We start from the raw sequence: 19,039 nt of genomic DNA, 5'->3' as shown, positions 1-19,039 counted from the left end.
ACATGTCAGCTGTCAGAACACGTCCCCGTTTACACTGGGACCAGTACGAGACTGCACAGGAGAGACATTAATACCATCTCCTAATAACTACAGAACCTACAATCATTGACTTAAGAAGCAGATTACACTGCATACATCACCATACATTATTGACTCAGTAAAAGAATGTGTGTGTGAGGATGCTGGAGCTCCATCAGCTTTCTGAGACGTATAAAGCTGTCCGTGTTGTTCTCAGGAGCGGTCAAAGCTTTTCCTGGAACACTTCACCAATGCTTTATTCATGAGAGCGCCACTCAGTTCACTGACACACACACACACACACACACACACACACACACACACACACACACACACACACACACACACACACTCACACACACACACTCACACACACACACACACACACACACACACACACACACACACACACACACACACACACACACACACACACTCGTGCACATTACGGGGAAACGGCAGCGTTCACATGGGGAGAACCGGGAACACGTCAGTGAACTGCAGGCTATCACCCACACACTGCAGAGGACACGCTCTGGAGAATAGATGGACACTTGTTCAATGACCACACACTCTTAACACAGTTACTGCGAGTCACAGCGGATGATTCACGGTGGTGTGTGTGTCCTGTGATGTTAAACCGCACTCACTGGGAAACATCATGCATTAACTTCTGAACAGGACGGGGGTGTTATTGTTTATTGCAGCATTACTATTATAAGATTATAGTTTTCTTTATAGTTTTGTTGTTGTTTTGTGATTATTGTACGGTGAATGCACTTTCAGAAATAAAGATAGCGTAGTTCACATGTTACACATTGATTTAACTTCAAATTCAAGCACTTGTGAGGACACGTTTGCAGTTGTTGAGGTTCCATCGTAGTTTTGTGCGGCTGAACGTCTTGGCAATGCTCAACAAAAAGTCCCTCATATGGAATTCCAGAAAACTTCTTGCACATAATAAATTCAAGCACTTTCAAGGACCTTTGTCTGTGTGTGTGTGTGTGTGTGTGTGTGTGTGTGTGTGTGTGTGTGTGTGTGTGTGTGTGTGTGTGTGTGTGTGTCTCTGTGTGTGTGTGTGTTTCAGAAACTTTCCAGGGCCTTGACTTTTACTTGCAAACACAATACTATGATCAAACTGATGCAGTTACTCTCATAGTTTTAGCAACCATAGTAAAATACCAGGACGATTTTAATCCCAATAAACAGGCATGTAAAACTTTAATGACATGTACTCCACAGATGACGTTTTCCTGCGCTGATCATGAACATGAAGAAACTCAGTTCATATTCACAGCATTGAATGCAGTCTACCCAGACGCGGCCCAGACCTAGACCCAGACCCAGACCTAGACCCAGACCCGGCCCAGACCCAGACCAGACCAGACCGACCAGACCCAGACCTAGACCCAGACCCGGCCCAGACCCAGACCAGACCGACCAGACCCAGACCTAGACCCAGACCCGGCCCAGACCCAGCCCCACACCCAGCCCCAGACCAGACCCAGACCCGGCCCAGCCCCAGCCCCAGATCCAGACCAGACCTAGACCCAGACCCAGCCTCAGACCAGCCCCGCCCCAGACACGGCCCAGCCACGGCCCAGATCAAGGTACAATTGTCTCAAATATTAATACATGCAGTAAAAATGTATATTGCATAATGCAGTACATGAAAGCTAGCTAATACATCCGTGTTAACACATGGGACTTGCAAAGTTACACCGAAATGTATGTATGTTTTCTAGGTAGAAACCTGTAATATTTTAATGTTTAAATTATTTTCTGTAAATTTCATTCTGTTAAATTTCTCATTTTAATATATTCATATTTATTTCATTTAATACAATTCAGTTCATCACTGTTTTAATTGGAGTGTTATGTTTTTTTTAATACAGTATCCATTTTAAATATAGGTTGATTAATCGGTTACTAGCACGTACAGTCAAACCTATTATCGGTAAAATCTCCAATAGGTCGACCTCTAATAGTGTCTGCCCACATCTAGCCCACATCTGGCCACCTTTAGCCCACATCTGACCCACATCTAGCCCACATCTGGCCACCTTTAGCCCACATCTGACCCACATCTGGCCCACCTCTGGCCCACATCTGGCCAACTTTTGGCCCACATCTGCCCACCTTTGGCCCACATCTAGCCCACCTCTAGCCCACATCTGGCCACCTTTGGCCCACATCTGCCCACCTCTGGCCCACATGTGGCCATCTTTGGCCCACATCTAGCCCACCTCTAGCCTACATCTGGCCCAGATCTGCCCACCTTTGGCCCACATCTAGCCCACCTCTAGCCTACATCTGGCCCACTTCTAGCCTACATCTGGCCCACATCTGGCCACCTTTGGCCCACATCTGCCCACCTCTGGCCCACATGTGGCCATCTTTGGCCCACATCTTGCCCACCTCTAGCCTACATCTGGCCCACCTCTAGCCTACATCTGGCCCACTTCTAGCCTACATCTGGCCCACATCTGGCCACCTTTGGCCCACATCTAGCCCACCTCTAGCCTACATCTGGCCCACATCTGGCATGTGGGATCCGGGCCGACACTACGGTCTGGGTAGTGATGGCCGAAAACATAGAGATAATGAAGACATTTTTAGGAGCGTCACAAAAAAAAATCTTAGTTACAAATGACTAGTAGAAGTTCCTCTCCCACACAACAATGAACAATTAAGTTAGTGTACAGTATGTGTGTTTTCCTACTGCTCATTGGGCTTCACTAATTATATGATGTATCTATGTAGAATCATAAACTGTAACTAGTAAAGCCCAACGAGCAGTATGAAAACACACACATAGTTTAGAGGGGTTTTTTTGTTGCTATATAACATGTACAATGAAATGTGCTGTCCTCATCCACTTGCCTCACTGCACTGCATCTAGTATGAACTCAAGTTAGCATTCCCTTGCTTTATGTTACATGAATGGATTAAAGTAGGTTACAACAACTACATTTAAATGTATAGGTAGAATCAGCTAGAAATACCTCCTTAAAGCAACAACTGCATGTTCACTTTTTACAGTGATCTTGATTCCAGAAAAAGATATACTGGTTGAAGGTTTATATATATTGGCAGTGTGTCCACTGTGTTTGTCCAGAAGTTGATCTCTGCAACTCGGACAGGATTTACAGTTATGAGCCATTCTGAGAACTGCGCCATGCATTGATGTGAGCAGATGAAGGACTCTGATGAGCTGATGCACTCACTGTTCTTCAGAGAAGAGGAGTCAATGAACACAACAAAGACTCTGTTGTGTGACAGGAAGTGGACAGAGAAAGGTCAGGATCAGAGACGGGCATAGATGAAGACTGAGGCAATGAAATCTGGTGTGTCCTGCTTTGCACTTTTTCTCCAACACTAATCTGTTTGTTCGTTGGCAGTGAATTAGTTCTAGATTTCCACTGCCATGTTCATGCATGCATCTATCCAGCACTACAGCGGCCAGGATGCGGTCTGAGAACGTACCAGTGGCGACTTCTTTAAGACTGCAAGGGAAGCTCGGCTTCCCCTATAATGCCAACAATTAATGGTCAAATATATGTAGGCTATTTTGTTAACATTTTATTGACTAAAAATGCTTTAGAACACGTTCATCTCGAAGACGAGTTCGTTCAGAATCAGCAGCTGGTCAGCTGACTCGATTTCTCTCACTCTTTACAACTAGTAAATAATAAATAAACACGAATCAGCATGTTGAAAGATCCAGTACAACTTACCAAAATGTATATGCCTCATACTTAATATCGAGCAATCAGTGTTTTTCAACGCGGAAAGAGGTCAATAAAACAGCTGGAGAACAATGTCACAACGTTTAGGTTTAACATACGTTACCTCAGGATCAAGAAAGCCATTTAATAACCATTGCACGTTAGTTGGCTAGAAAAATTAGCTACAGAGAGGAGTATTTTGCTAAATATGTGCACTGTATGACATATTTATATTATATTTGTATTATATTTCATTTGAGTTGTTATTTAACCTTTAATAATAATACCAGCTGACAGGGCTCGGTATGTTTACAGCATTAGATGAGATTTTTTTTCTTGAAAAAATAATAATGAATGAAAGTTAGGCTACCTAATATTTATCCAAATGAATCGATATTGAATAAAGATCCGAATCAAATCAAAATAATAAAATTGAATTGAAATGAAATCGTGTGTCAAGCAATAATAAAATCAGAAGCCTACAGTCATTGTACCATGTAAACATTGTAACATGTTTTTACTAAACTTAATAAAATTCTGTTTAATTACCTAATGTTTTGACAATCACGATACACATATTTTGATGGAAGTTTTGGACCATTTTTATGATGTAGGCCGAACATGAGCTTCCCCTCTTTGAAAGACCAGCAGTCGCCACTGGAGTGTACGTATCCGTCAACGACATGTGTCTGTTCAAACTATATAAACAGATCATCTTAAAGAAATAGTTAACCCCAAAATGGAGATGTCTTCATTTACTCGTCCTCACGTTCCACCCAATTCCTTCCTTTGCCGAAGGAGTTTTGAAGAATGATTCAGATGTTCAGCAAAGCTATTGTGAAATGAATCTCTAAGACTTGACTGGTATATTCCCGAAACCCCAGCCTGTACTTCTGGAGCTGAGAAGTGAAGTGCAGGACCGGAGCCCATCCAGAGACAGAGACATGTCCAGTTTAGAGATGAGTCTCCTACACCTCATGCTCTTTATTAGATATGAGCTATTTGGATTTTGATTGGATCGATATCTACAAAATTTAACGATGATACTTTTAAATGAAGTAATTTTTCGGTTCATACATGCACAATATATGATGTACAATGAGCAATATTTTAAAACATGAATCATCTTAATGGACAGTACAAACACAATAGTTCAGTGTTACTTCATACTGCATGAGGTGATGAAACTAATGAGAACAAATGTTTCACTTTTTCATTTTGATGATATATGAATAAATGTGTAAGCATATTGTAATGTGTTTCATTTGACAGTATCGTGTGATGATATTATTTCCTACTGTTCATCTTGTTACAAATCATACTTAATGAAAGGGTGCATTCATTAAATGTCAAATATACTGCACTTAATCACATGAAATTCAAATTAATAATGTAATGCTTGAAGTGCATGAACACAGAGAGCTGTCTGTAATATTTCTGTCATGAACTCATTTATGTATTAGGTGTTTATCTGCAAACAAATATAAAATCTGTGCTATTATATATATATATATATTCTGCAATCATACACTCTGGGATTAGTGAGAGCATGTTCTTCTTAGGGTGTGGCTTCAGCCCCGTTGTACCCTATACTGTATATAAACGCCATGACGCCACGAAGCTGGACGTTGACTAGTCGCTAGAAGGCAATATGAAACTTTATCAATGAAAATGGGAGAGTGGTGTTGCGCTCTCCTTTCACTGTGCAAGTCTCAGACATTTGTCCAGCGTAGGGGGGGTTCTGACATATTCAGGGTGTAATATTAGCATAGACTGTAGCCTATAGTAGCATGTCTATGATATTTGATTTGATGCAGGAACCCTGTGGACTTAAATTCAGTTCAGTTCTGAAACCGTAAGGATGTTGTGTGGAAGACGGTTATCAGCGGTGTAAAGCCTGTGTTCAGCATTGTGATTGGTTGGTGGAAATTCTAAATGTTCTGTTGTTCTGTTATAAAGTTGCGCTGTTAAAGTTATGGGTTAGGGTCACACCGGCCCGCCAATCATCTCCACCCGGCCCGACGGCACCACCGGAGTGGCTGGTTTAGTCAAGTCAAGTCATCTTCATTTATATAGCGCTTTTAACAGTGTCGATTGTTTCAAAGCTGCTTTACAGAGATAAACGTATAATTTAAGGTAACAGATTGTTTTGGCTTTATAGCGGTTCTTGAATAATGTTATTTTCCAGCTAAAGTTAGTTTTGATTGATTCACTTCCGTCGAAAGTGATCATTAGTTATTAAATTAGGGGCCGCTAAGACGACACCGTTCTCTCTACACAGACTTTAAACTGAACCTGTGAGAAACACTGATGGCGCTCACGTGCGCATCAAGAATTAATTCTATAGTTATGTGCGTTTAAATATATATGTGCGCATGTTTGTAATTCTCTACAAACCAAGCCTAAACAAACTACTTAGTGCGATACGTGCTCCGCTTGACCTGAGAAACGTTTTACGTGTGAATACTTCTGCAGTTATTATGTGTGTCCCGTATTTCTGTCGACTGAACCAGCCATACTAATCATTCGTGAATGAATCATTCTTTTGGTTCGATTCTATCTAAACGCGCTTGCGTAACGGTCTGAAACTCTTCGGATTCGTTCAGCGCATTCACTGAATCATCATCTTCACGGGCCGGCAGTGGCTCAGTGGTCATGTAGGTAGTCTACAAACCGGAAGATTGGTGGTTCAATCCCCGGTTCACCTGACCGAGTGTCAAGGTGTTCATGAGCAAGACACATAACCCCAGCGGCTCCCGACGTGCTGGATGAGCCGTGCATGGCCCTACCAGCCCTAGGCGGTGTGTATATAGCACATTCACGGTGTGTGAATGTGAGGCAATATAGGTGCGATTAAGTCATCTCGTATAGATCGTATTTACGAGTTGAACGCACTTGAACGGGTTTTCTCTAAGCCCCGATCTTTACGAGTTGTGGGCGTCACTGAGAAACATGGCGGATTACCACAACACAAGGTATTTAGCTGGTCAGGCTTTTCTCTTTACAGCGCAGTAAGCTAATCGCCTGCACAGAATATAACAGCATTATAAAATAACAATGTAATATGTAACGCTAAAGTTTGCAGTGGCTTCATAAATTAACTAAAAACATTTTTTTTAAAAGCACACCTTATGCAAAATCTTTGTTCTTCATTTTCTAGAACTAGAGTTTAAGAACCTCGCTGTATTTTTGTGTAATTAATTATGAGAAGTACTCCGCCATTTTACTCTGACGAAAGTGACTTGAACGCACAGGCCGTCGTAAACACGACTTCCCAACTCGTGCGCACGAACTTCCCAGGAGGACTTGAACGCACCACATGTACAGCGCTTTGGTGGCCATGGGTCTGTGAGAGCGCTATATACATGCAGTCCACTTACTTTAGCTTATTTACTGAAACCGTTTCAGTTTCCCACCTCAACTTTTCAATTTGATAATCCGGCCCTCGAATGTAGTTATTTGAATAGTGAAAGTTGTAATAACATTAATAAATAAATGTGTGAATTTGTCAAGGCATCTTTCTATGGAAACTGTACATGTAATAGAGTTTTTGTGAAGAGTGAACGCTCCTCCGGATGAAGCTTCGTCCACATCAGGTTTCATCCGAATAATACAGATGCGGTCATTCTGTTATTACACGTATAGATCGTACACAGCCCTGATATGGACCCGGCAGATTTATGGGGTCTCAGAAGCAGACGTGGATTTCTCTAGGAGAATACCGCATAATTTTGCATTCGCTCTAATAGCAAAAGAAAAGAAAACAATAACAATAGCATTTTCACAACTTTTCCAAAAAGGAAAAAAGGATTAATGAGAAGAGAGAAATATGACAAATCTACTGTCACTCCCTCACCCAATTAGTATTTATTATTATTATTATTATGTAATTTAATGCTCAGTTAAATAACAGTGCAGTGCCATATTTATTGTGCCATATTTAATTATATGATGCCATGCTTGTGATTCAGCATTTTACCATATTATAACTGAGGCCAGTGAAAGCAAGGACACACTGAGCATTGCCAATCCCGGAGAATCAAAATTACAAACATTACAAGATTTAAAACATTTTCTTATAAGCTCGGGCTACATCATAACATCCATGCCACATAAAGAAACAATGGCTGAGGCCGTTCACCTGCTAGCGACACACACACACACACACACACACACACACAGAGAGAGAGAGATAGGCGGGGTGGCAGAGCACATTGCTGATATAATATATAATTTTGACCTGATAAAGATGATACAGATCACAGTTGACTGATGTTTTCTCAGACACTGTTCCTGAAGAGGCGTATTATAGCAGCGTGATCGAGTCAGACACACAACAGAGTGCATTACATATAAAACAACCACGCTTACTTTTCAACTAATTGATTTCCAGAATTGATGGGAATAGAAAGTGCCCTGCTTCTGCAATAATATACTCACTCATCCACACATGTTTGTATTGAAAATGAGTCTATCAAAATAATCTCCAATTATTGGACATAATAACCGACTGTAATTAAATAAAAAAAATCTCCATTTCTGATAACAATAATAGTTCCATCAATCTCCAAGAGTGCCAGTTCTGAATCTACACGCTCCCTCACTAATGTGAACACACACACACACAAGGCCAAGGTGTGTTCGAGCTGCATTCGGCCCCTGATGACTGAGGTATCACCATCACACCCACACACACACACACACCCACCCACACACACACACCCACGGCTTACATACAGCCGAAAGGCAGTTTTTGTTCCTGAAATTATCTCTGGAGCGTCTTACCTTCACAGGTAGTGTGCAGGTCCTGGACAGAAGACAGGTTCTGGTGTACGGTCACGGTGACACGCCTTACTCTCTGCTTCTGCTCTGTCTTTCTCTCTGTTCCCCCATCCAATGGGTGAAGCCCTGCCGGATGCTGCAGTGAGGGAGGAACACACCCTTCAGCCCCCCCCCCCCCTCAGCATGTGCTCCTCCCACACACCTCTGATTGGCGGATGAGCAGAGGTGACATCATCTCTTTCTCTGGTCCTCTATCCCTCCCCTCCTTCTTTCTGTCTCCGCCACAATGGAGAGGTTTAAGCTTTCCCCGTACCCCTCAGAGCATCAGTCTGAAGTCTCCAAGGTATTCTAAGAGGTTTCCTCCTCTACATTAATTGCCATTGGCAGGTCAACATCACCCTGGCTCTTTGTTATGTTTACCCATTTCTAACGCATAAACATCTCAGTCTCATTACTGTGATACCTAAATAATAAAATATTATCTAAAATATTTATACACAATAACAGTAGTGCTTTTATTCCAGGAATAAAAAAAAAAGCATTATGTTGCTATATGAGGAAAAATACAAACAATCGTGACAAACAGGCCAATTAAAAAAAATTATTTAATTTTCTCTTTCATTTTGAGTGAGAAATGTGTCCTGGTCATGTGACATTCACCCTTATGCCTTTAAGTTAAAATGATGATTATTGGCTTTAAGCTGAAATTCCATCCATCTATATTTAGAGATCTGCAGAATATCTAATTTAGTTTTCCTAAAACCAATACTGATGGAACATGAATATGCGTGTAAAAGCACAATGCACAGAACACAACCCCCCCCCCCCCAACCCCCCCCCCCCCCCCCCCCCCCCCCTGCAGATGGAGCAGATGGAGCGGGTGTGGGGTAACACGGCCCTCTGACACACGCCGGCGCTTGCTGAACACAAGCCTGAGCTTCAGGACCTCTGCAGTCTGCTTGTGTGCATGTGGACACTTATGCTCGTTTCTGGGAGGTTTGGATTAATTCAGAGTCTCCTTTTGGTATTTGATAATCTGATAAGAGAAGACTCTCTCAAGGGTCGTTCCTTCTCTCTCTACATCAATAAATCTCTGTATTGCACTTAACGTAAGTCCAGTCTGAACTAGAATGGCTTGACAGGATCCGTCTGGCTCCGTCCCTCCTGTGCCTTTACCGGAACAGTCACAAGCAATCAGGATCCACTGGAATAGATCTCAGATGTTATATTATAAAAAAAATGTCATCAGTATTTTTGTCTTGTTGTCCACTAAAAATATGTAAACATCCATAAAACTAGAGAAAGCCAGAACACATGTCTAATCCCAAATCAGAAGACAACCCTACACCTCAAATACAGAGGACACTCCAGTCTGTGAATATCATCTGTATGTATAATGATTTCCATATGTATTTGTATTTTATTACATTGTATAAGTGTTGAAATTAATACAATACAGAATGTGTTTATCTTGTTACACAGTTGAGGTAATCAGTAGCATCAAATATGTTAAGTTAAGAAATTCCAAGTTTAAATAAGCAGAACTAGATGATTTCTATTTTTTACGTTAATTGATCTTAACTTGAAATATTTGCAGGGTTGCCAACTTTGGTGATTTGCCTGGAGTGAGATTTCTCCCCAAACATGCGCATGCAGCGGCCTACTGGAAATTTTGGCCGGCGGCCACTGCTCTGCCGCCACCACAAACCTCTTACCATCTAAACCTACACCGACTACATTAATTTCCCAATGTTTGATGTTTTTGTTTTGATAAGTTTCTTTTTGTTTCTGGAAAGTTTCTTTTTGTTTCTGGAAAGTTTCTTTTTGTTTTGATAAGTTTCTTTTTGTTTTGATAAGTTTCTTTTTGTTCACAGTTACTTTGACTATTTGATTTATTATGTGATTTGTTATGATCAGGGCATTGCTGAAAGTTCACCAAGCTCCCCTGAATAAAGTATGGTTGATGATTAACTAAGGTCATAATCTATGAGGTTAATGCATGGATGAGGACATGGCATTGCATCTATTCTACTTTATCGTCAACTCATAATCTGATTCAATAGGTTGTGTTAGTAAACTGAGGTTAATACACGGTTTGTTTTTTTGTTTGCATAACACACGGTGAATAAAACAATGCATGGTGCTTATATTCAGGAAATTGCTATATATTGGGCCCTTAGAATGGTCCATTACCTTCCTGTCTGTCATAACAATTTTGCTTTGGTTAATTTTACTGGGAAAAAAATAGTGGGAACGTTTCTTGAAAACCTTCATTTATTTATATAGGTGTTCACAAAAAGTCTTTACAAGTGCCTTGTAAACTGGAAAAAAACCCTGAATATGTGTCAACCATTTCAAATGGTTTCTCCTACACTGACGTTTGGCCTGTTGTAACGGGTTGTGGCAGACTTAGCATCTTTTATAATCTGAGCAGGGGGCTCATATTTGTAGCAGGGCTCAATGTCACTCATTTTGATAGACATAATGGATGAAAGTGTGCCATCAAGAGACAGTTTATTCCGTGTGTCTGTCTTGTTAAGTCCAACCACAGAGAAGGTACGTTCAGCATCAGCGTTAGAATGTGGCAGAATCAACACTAGCTGTGCAACCTTTACCAGTCTTGGGAATTGTAGGGTTCCACTTATGTGATTCTTCACAGTGCTGAGATAGGCCCAAATTCTATCCATCCTGTGATACTCTCCATCTGCACTCTCTCTGACAACAGCATCTCTCCAGATGGCATCAGGGATGTCTTTTTCTTCCATCATCTGGTACTCCAGGAATTCATCATTTAAGTGGTCCTGTTCCCTCAGCTCGTCATATGGCAGGAGATGGTTGAACCTAAACATTAGAGAAACAGAATGAACCATCACTTGTATACCAACTCCTAAAGTTATTCCACCTTTTCTCCACTATAATAATGGTAGGATGGATACCTTTGAACAAAGTACTGCACATAATCCACAGCAACATCCATTTTCTGCTTGAAGTCCACAAACTTTGCATACTGCAGCACTTGGTCATTCAGAGGCAGCTTGGCCAAGGCATACTCCACTGATCTTATGAAGAAACTTCTTGCTGCCATGTGGAACTTCTTAACAGCCTCAGGGGAGACATGACCAGCTTCAACAAGCCTGTTCAAGGTGGTTCTTGTTGTGAAGCCAATGCCAAGCTGTGAATCTACAAGCATCACAGAATGCACAATTGATTACCAAGAGCAACTTAAGACCAGCCAATAAAGTATTAAGATAACTGTCTTTTGTTCCCTCATACTGACCCGGGAGTTGTTTCTCTTCATTCCTGATGTCCACACTGTCCACATCAACTGCTCTGAAAGCTCCTGGCTTCAGGAATTTTGACATCAGTTTCTTTATGAAAAACCTGATCTTTAGAAAAACACAAAAATGTTATTCTACTTACTTTTAAGCAAAGCAACACTGGGATGGCTTAGAAATAAGGATTTAAGTCCCATGTAATAATCTGTAATATTAACTACTTGCAACATTGAGTGTTACATACTTGGTCATGTAGTAGGTAGACGGAGGGGTCTTGACGTTGGAAGAGAAGGTTGAAGTGTGTAAAGATGATCAGCGTGGACTGATAAAAGAGCAGGTGAATTTCAGTCATTGGATCTTCAAACAGCACACGCAATCGGACGCACCTTGCTTGTTTCTCATCTGAAAGTAGAAATACAGGCAAAAGCAAAAATATCAATAGGAAACAATAAGTAATGATTAATGAATTGGAATATTGATGAAAATTTAATTTAGGCTACTTCAATAATTCTGAAGGCTAATCAGACAGAGAATGTAAAGGCTCATAAAACTTTTGCATTTATGCACATTTGAGTTAATTAGCAAAAATGATGGTGTGACAAATTGAACCTGAAAATATTGAACTGCTTCATAATATTCAAATTTTCTGAGATACTCAATTCTGTTTTAAAACCTGTAAGCTATGGCCTAATCATCAAAATTAGACTTGAAATATTTCACATTGTGTATAATGAATCAATGCAACATTGAATTAAGTAATTGAATGAAAAATTATTTTTTAAATTTACTTTACAATGTAATTCATTGATCCCTACTTGTGCATCTTGAAATGCTATGCTTTACTAATGATAGGTTTCCATAGCAAGTGATATTCAGCCAATAGGTTTATAAAGCATACACTAGGTCAGTACTTACTGCAGCTTCCAAAATAACTTTTGAGTGCAGCATAGAGGCGTAGAATACGGGTAACAACCTGCTCCAGACTCAGCCACCGTGTGCTCACATGAAGCAGCGTTTCCATGTAAGTCGTGTCACAGAACACACAAAACTCTGAAATGATAAATCATTGATTAATGCAAATGAGCAGTTCAATGCATATAAAGGGATTGTAGAATTGATGAATTACGTATTATACCTTGTTCTTTGATGTTTAACAAATGTATTCTACTTTGATTTATCAATAAGCTCAAATACAATTTTACAGTCCTATTACCCCCTTACATTTAGGCTGGGTATTGAAATGGTCTGTTTTGGCCAAATGGCCCCTCTTTAGCAATGATTACTGAAATGTAGTTAAAATTACATCATATTACATCATTTGAATTACCATCAAGTTTATTCTTCCGTTTGGTGCTGCTCTTGAACCAATAGCCGACATCCACAGCCATGTCTTCAATATCAAACCCTGTGATCTATTTTTTTAAAGGCAGATATTAACACCGTTCCCAGAAAGCATGCAAGTGTTGTATGTAAATAAATATTTTCCTTTGGAGTACATTTTTGTAATACATGTCTGCGACTAATTTCAGTATTTACCTCAGTGTACACTGCACCAGCAGCAGATGCATTATTGTGCACTATGTGGCACGGGCAGCCCAATGTGAACAAAGAGGGGTGCTCTTTCAGAACCCTTGTTTTTATGGAGTTTCTGTCTCCCACATTCACACTGGCATTGTCCACAGAAAGGGAAATGCAATTAGTCCACGGTATTGAGTGCTTTTTCAACACGGAGTCTATCTTGGCAAAAATGGTTGCTGCAGTGCCACAATGCTCTCCTTCTGTTACCCCCATGTCCAGGAATCGGTGGACCACCCCATCCTTGTCAAAGGTCTTTATAGTCATGGGATTCATTTTCTCCTTCCCTGAATTCACAATAATATAGTTAAGTCAGGCCAAAGTTAGTTGCAAAAGGTACCCACGAGAAATAATTAAATGTCACCTGTGTCATTGGACCCATCTGTTGAGAGACTGAATGGCTTCTCCCTTAAGTGTTTCACAAGCTCAGACAAAAGATAGGGACTGACTGCCCCATTAATGATGGCCGACGTTTTGGTTCTCGCTGAGGAATATTTCTTTGCAATTTTTGAGTCAGGAAAACACTCCCTGAAAAGAGGACTGAGATGATCAGCGAATGCTAACGGAATATTATGGTTGACCATGACCACCGCAACCTTGATCTCTGCCCTCCTAGTCTGCAAAATTAGAAACATAATAGAGTTACCTTTAGTACATAAAATACATAATACATAAAAAGATTAAATTTAACATCTGAAGTTGAACGTGAGCCTATGTGTGCACTTGCATGGATCTTAATTTACTAATCACCTGAGTCTCAAGTTTCAGTTCATCAGTTCTTGAACAAAATAAACTGTGTATTCTCTGGGAGCTTTCAAGACTTTTCTGTTTTTTTATGTGACCGTCACTGGTGATGTGCCTCTGCACATCCGCTCTCCCTTGATGGCTGCACTCCAGCTCACGCCTGCAGATGTCACACCAGAAATGGTGCTGGGTGGTGCCAGGTTTTATAAAAGGCCACTCTGTACTCCAGGCACTACTGAATTTTGTACTGTACTTTGCAGCTCCTGTTCTGGCCCTTTTCTTGCTTGAATTTCGACTGGCATCCTCCTCGTCATCCTGACAATGTCCCTCTTCCACCACCCTTGCCTCTATCTAAAAGGCAGGGTTAAATCTACATAATAACATGGCATCTTTCTTTCCAACTACACAATTATTCACGATACAGTAGCCAATACGCCTTATGCACAGCTGCACTACTTCCTGAACTTCAGCCAGCTCCTTTGTTTCCTGTCTGCCATTATTGGACAAACTGGTTAATCCAGGTGTGTCTGACCAACAACAATAATCAGACACACCTGGATTAACCAGTTTGTCCAATAATGGCAGACAGGAAACAAAGGAGCTGGCTGAAGTTCAGGAAGTAGTGCAGCTGTGCATAGGGCCTATTATACACACACTACTCTGCAGAATAGCCTACACAAATGCTGAAGCCTCGTCTCGCACCTACCCCCCACCCAGAGTCAGACCTCATATACCTGATATATTACATTTTTATACACACCTGTCTGGTCCCCAACCCCCATTTTAAGCCTACCAGAAAATATATGCTACTACCTTTCTCGCTTAACGTTTACACATGTTTATCATCTAGGTCAGGTGTAACAAATAATCATCTTTGAAACCAATTAGCTTACCTGCTGGTGAGATTCTGTTGTCTCCCCAATCTCCTCTCTATGTTTGTCCGTCCTCTTTCGAAAATATGTCAGCAAACTCATGATCTAACAAGGAGTTATAATCCATGATTGTTAACCCCGTTTTGTGTTAATAATACCGTTATGCTCATCCGTTTGCCATAGCACTTATAATTCTAATTTAAAAGACTATGTAAACGTTAGCTACCTAGCTGACCTAAACTAAGTTAGCTTTCATTAACGTTACACTTAAAACTTGAAACGGTACCGTCTTTGCTTCGCTAAAAGTATAATAATGCGACTTTCTATCAGACAAAGTTTAATAATGACATACAGTTGAGCAAGTATCGTTTTGATAATATGTTTCTTACCTAGATAACCATTCTGATTCTACACAAAACAGGCCACGTTTTCCTGGCGTTGAAGGTGAAGATGCCATGGAAGAATGCCAGGCGTCACTGACGTAACACGACGACAAATGTTTCCAGCGAATCAACAAGCAGAGAAAGGCATTAGACACAGCAGTGGTCCAATCAGCAGTTACGAGCCTGAACTTGCTGAATGATTAAGGCAATAGAGAACATTTAACAGGCCTGTTCTCAAACTAAGCTCATGCTCCACCAGTCACATGATCGTAAGCCCCTACAAAAAAATCCAACATAACTGAGGCCACATTTACACATAGCCGGGTATTTAGAGAAACGAATATTTCTCCCCTTCCGTTTTCAATAATAACATCGTGCACACAACCCGCATAAATACGCCGTCGAGCGCCATCATAACTATGCTAAACCTATGGGCGGCAGTGTAGGGAGAAGGATAAAGCCATGCAAGCCAATCAGAATCCTCAGAATCGACAAGAGAGAACCTAAAACCCCGTTTCTCCCTGTTGACACGACAACATATAACCGGCGTTTTCAGAAATCTCCACTTTGGCCGGAGTTTTTAGAAATGATCGTTTTCTGGGATAAAAACGGCGTTTTCGTGTAAATGACAGGCCAAAACGCAGAGAAATATCTGCGTTTTACCATCGTGTAAACGGGGCCTGAAACTCTTGTAAATTTGCATAGAAAAACATTTTATACTAATTAATCTCCCCGTTAACATTAATCTTGCATAAAAATCATATACCATTTACATTTTCTCTCTCTTTCCAGTGCCATAGCAAAGCATGCTGGGAAACAGAAATCCCCAGCCCTGTTTCAGTTCAATTTAAGGTCTAAATTAAAAGAAGGAAGTTCATTAAACACAAAACAATAAAGCAATTAAAATATGTCTATTTTGTGAACTCAAAGTAAAAATACATTTCTACATACTAATAAAAGTTAATTTGTTTGAACTTCTCGTTACGTATGTAACCCTCGTTCCCTGAAATAGGGAACAGAGACGTACGTAGGAACTGAACCTCTGCCAAGGGAAAGATACAGACTCGCCGCAGGGAGCTGTACTGTGGAAGAATACACATATGGGATCACCGTAGGGATTACAACATATGGGACCCAGCCTAGCACAGGTTCCACCAATGCATCCGAGTGTTAGGCCTGGCGTCGGACGCTCCGCCACATCCGACTGCCCAGGGCTGTGGAGGGACTCGACAGGGTTTGGTTTACGGGGAACTAACCTGGAGCAGAAATGGTGCTCGTATCCGGTCCATAGGAGGGGAATGTCACTTCAAGCGGGCCTACGATGTTAACTGGCTATGGGAAGAGAGCACGTGGGAGGCTACCGGCTTGACACAAAGGCTATAAAACATAGCGAACGTGTTGGGTGTGTATGATCATGGTCATGATCCTATGATACACCACAGCTCTACAGATATCTGTCAGTGAGGCACCTTGTGCCAGCTCCCAAGAATAAGCAACACTTCTAGTGGAGTGGGCTCGCAACCTGAGGGGGAACATTAAAAACAGTTTTACCCACTCCACAGTACACCAAAGCAAATAAATTATAACGCCAGACTGTCGATGTAAATGTCTGTTGAGAGAATAATGTTAGAAATCAAACTACCCTTTCATTGCATTGCAATAGTTATACTTTGCTCCCTGTATTTATTAGCACAGTCTACAGCAGCGGCGGAGTGGTATCAAGTTACCTAGGCAACCAAGAGAGCCGGTCCACATGACAATCACGCAAGTGTATTTACCTCCCGCTGACACTCATTACTACAGAAGCAGAGGATATTTCATGAAGAAATCAACCAGTGGGGATTTCTTTAAGACTGCAAGGGAAGCTCAACTTCCACTGGAACGCCGAAGTTCTCTTCTCCCAACACGCTCGGCAGCCATGTCTTAAAGAATTCAACCGTATCCCGACCTTCAAATCCTTCACTCAGTCCAATCAAGCGGATGTTATTTCGTCTGTTGTAGTTCCCTTTCGTCCTGGGAACTCCGACGTGTCGTCGGGGAGTTCCCTGACGAATTGGGATCACGCTAGGGAGACCAATTGCCTACGAGAGAATTAAAACGAGCCAATGAAAATTAGCATGCAGGAATGCATTCCGCAGCCCGCCTACCAGCGCGGGAATAAAATGCGGAAGCAACACAGCATAGTGCTTTTAGCTCCGGAGCCGACCGGTTGTGTCCTCTCTGAGTGAATGAGCTTTAGGATTGTATCTTACGCTCAACGAGTCTGCTGTTTCGGGACGGGATCTCTCTGTGTTGGTGAGACGGCGTTTTAGTGACCGCGCGATTCCTGTCTGCCGGCTGCGTCTACACGCTGTTATTTCAAAAGCTGTTCTCATAGCTGGTAAACGGTTGAGTGCGCACAGCGGGCTTGCAGTTTCCCCGCTGTGTTGCCGCGTTGGGTCCCTGTGTGCTTCAGCACAATAGAGAGAGTACGTTCTTCCTGAAAGAGCAACACGAGTGAAGATCGCGTCCTTTTCAGGATGACGTTTCACTCGTGTGTTTCTGGATGCGATCGTTTCCTGTCCTCATTTGACGGCCACGTTCATTGTTTCACATGCCTAATCAGTGTGTGAGACTACGTTCGTGGGTGGTTCATGTCCTCTCAGGAGTGCATGACCACGTTGTTCGTCTCCCCTTTTTAAAGGCTCGAGCCGCTCAGCGTGCCGTGTGCCGTCGAGCGCCGGCTGACAGCGCGGGTTGTCACGGCAACCCAGCGCGCGTCATTCGGCGCTCTAGATGCGCGGTCGAGACTTGTGTACCTCTACGAGGTTGAGTCCCTTTTGCTTGTTCCCCAATCTAGTTCCTTTTCTAAAAAGGAGAGGACTACTTTGGATAATGAGCATTTGGTGATTACAGGGGGCTACAGTGTGGAATGTCTCGTCAGGTGAGAGACCCTCACGAGCTTCCCACTCCTCTAGCGCATCGCAAACATGCTGAGACTGTGTTCGTGGGTGGTTTATGCTTTCTTATGAGAGCATGACCACGTCGGCACGTTGTTCGCCTTGCCTGAAGGCTTGAGCGCCCAGCGTGCCGTGTGTCATCGAAACGATGGCCACGTTCACTGTCTTGCATGCCTGGTGACGGCCACGGTCACTGTTTCACATGCCTAATCAGTGTGTTGAGACTGCGTTCGTGGGTGGTTCATGTTCTCCCATGAGTGCATGACCACGTCGGCACGTTGTTCGTCTCCCTGTTTTTCGCAGTATGGAAGCATTTTGGTGCCAATATGGCAAGCCAAACATGCCTAAATCTGCAGAAGTTTTTCCTCTCTCACTACCCCTGCACATTCAGTGCACGTGGGTAGTTCTGACTCGAGGTGGAGCTGCGCTTGTGACTGACCGTGATTAGTCACAGTGCTGGCCCTCGGGAAGACGATGTCCACACTGGTGGTCTAGAAGCGCCTTAAAACCAGCCCGCTCGGGGTTCGTTTCCCCTCAGCAAGAGGATGGGAAACGACCCTGAGAGGAGCGACCCAGAGTATGTGATATCTGCTCTTCGGGAGTGTGTGTGTTATCACCACTCCTTCCCCCGGGGGAGGGCCGGGTGGAGAATTTTGTTTCTGTTCCGCCGCTGGTCATCCAGTCAGCGGTACCCAAAGTTTGAGCAGTTCACTTCCTCTGAGT

The 19,039-nt window shown here is 42.2% G+C and overlaps 2 protein-coding genes across 2 annotated transcripts in view; both read right to left on the bottom strand.

The window, feature by feature from the left end:
* The window catches only part of l1camb (L1 cell adhesion molecule, paralog b), a 77,078-nt gene extending 68,443 nt beyond the window's left edge, over window positions 1-8,635 (bottom strand). The window contains 1 exon segment of the mRNA XM_079588793.1: window positions 8,532-8,635. The gene's annotated coding sequence lies outside the window, so the exon portion shown is untranslated.
* Window positions 8,636-10,754: 2,119 nt separating this feature from the next.
* On the bottom strand, window positions 10,755-15,144 carry LOC306986164 (uncharacterized protein). The gene is made up of 10 exons (XM_079589069.1): window positions 15,016-15,144; window positions 14,129-14,473; window positions 13,743-13,995; window positions 13,340-13,665; window positions 13,131-13,215; window positions 12,719-12,853; window positions 12,048-12,205; window positions 11,806-11,914; window positions 11,465-11,708; window positions 10,755-11,369 (listed from the first exon to the last, which is right to left on the bottom strand). The coding sequence occupies exons 1-10, from the start codon at window positions 15,094-15,096 to the stop codon at window positions 10,883-10,885; spliced, it is 2,223 nt and encodes a 740-aa protein (XP_079445195.1). The 5' UTR covers window positions 15,097-15,144; the 3' UTR covers window positions 10,755-10,882.
* Between the last annotated feature and the right edge of the window lie 3,895 nt (window positions 15,145-19,039).

This window comes from Phoxinus phoxinus (genome assembly GCF_949152265.1).
Source record: "Phoxinus phoxinus genome assembly, chromosome: 18".
NCBI lineage: Eukaryota > Metazoa > Chordata > Actinopteri > Cypriniformes > Leuciscidae > Phoxinus > Phoxinus phoxinus.
This window is presented reverse-complemented; position numbering and strand designations above follow the sequence as displayed.

Coding starts and splice junctions, on each gene's coding strand:
- LOC306986164 (XM_079589069.1), bottom strand. CDS start 15,096: ATGAGTTTGCTGACATATTTTCGAAAGAGGACGGACAAACATAGAGAG. Junction 12,854..13,130: donor ACGGAAGAATAAACTTGATG/GTAATTCAAATG, acceptor TTATCATTTCAG/AGTTTTGTGTGTTCTGTGAC. Junction 11,709..11,805: donor TGAAGAGAAACAACTCCCGG/GTCAGTATGAGG, acceptor TGATGCTTGTAG/ATTCACAGCTTGGCATTGGC.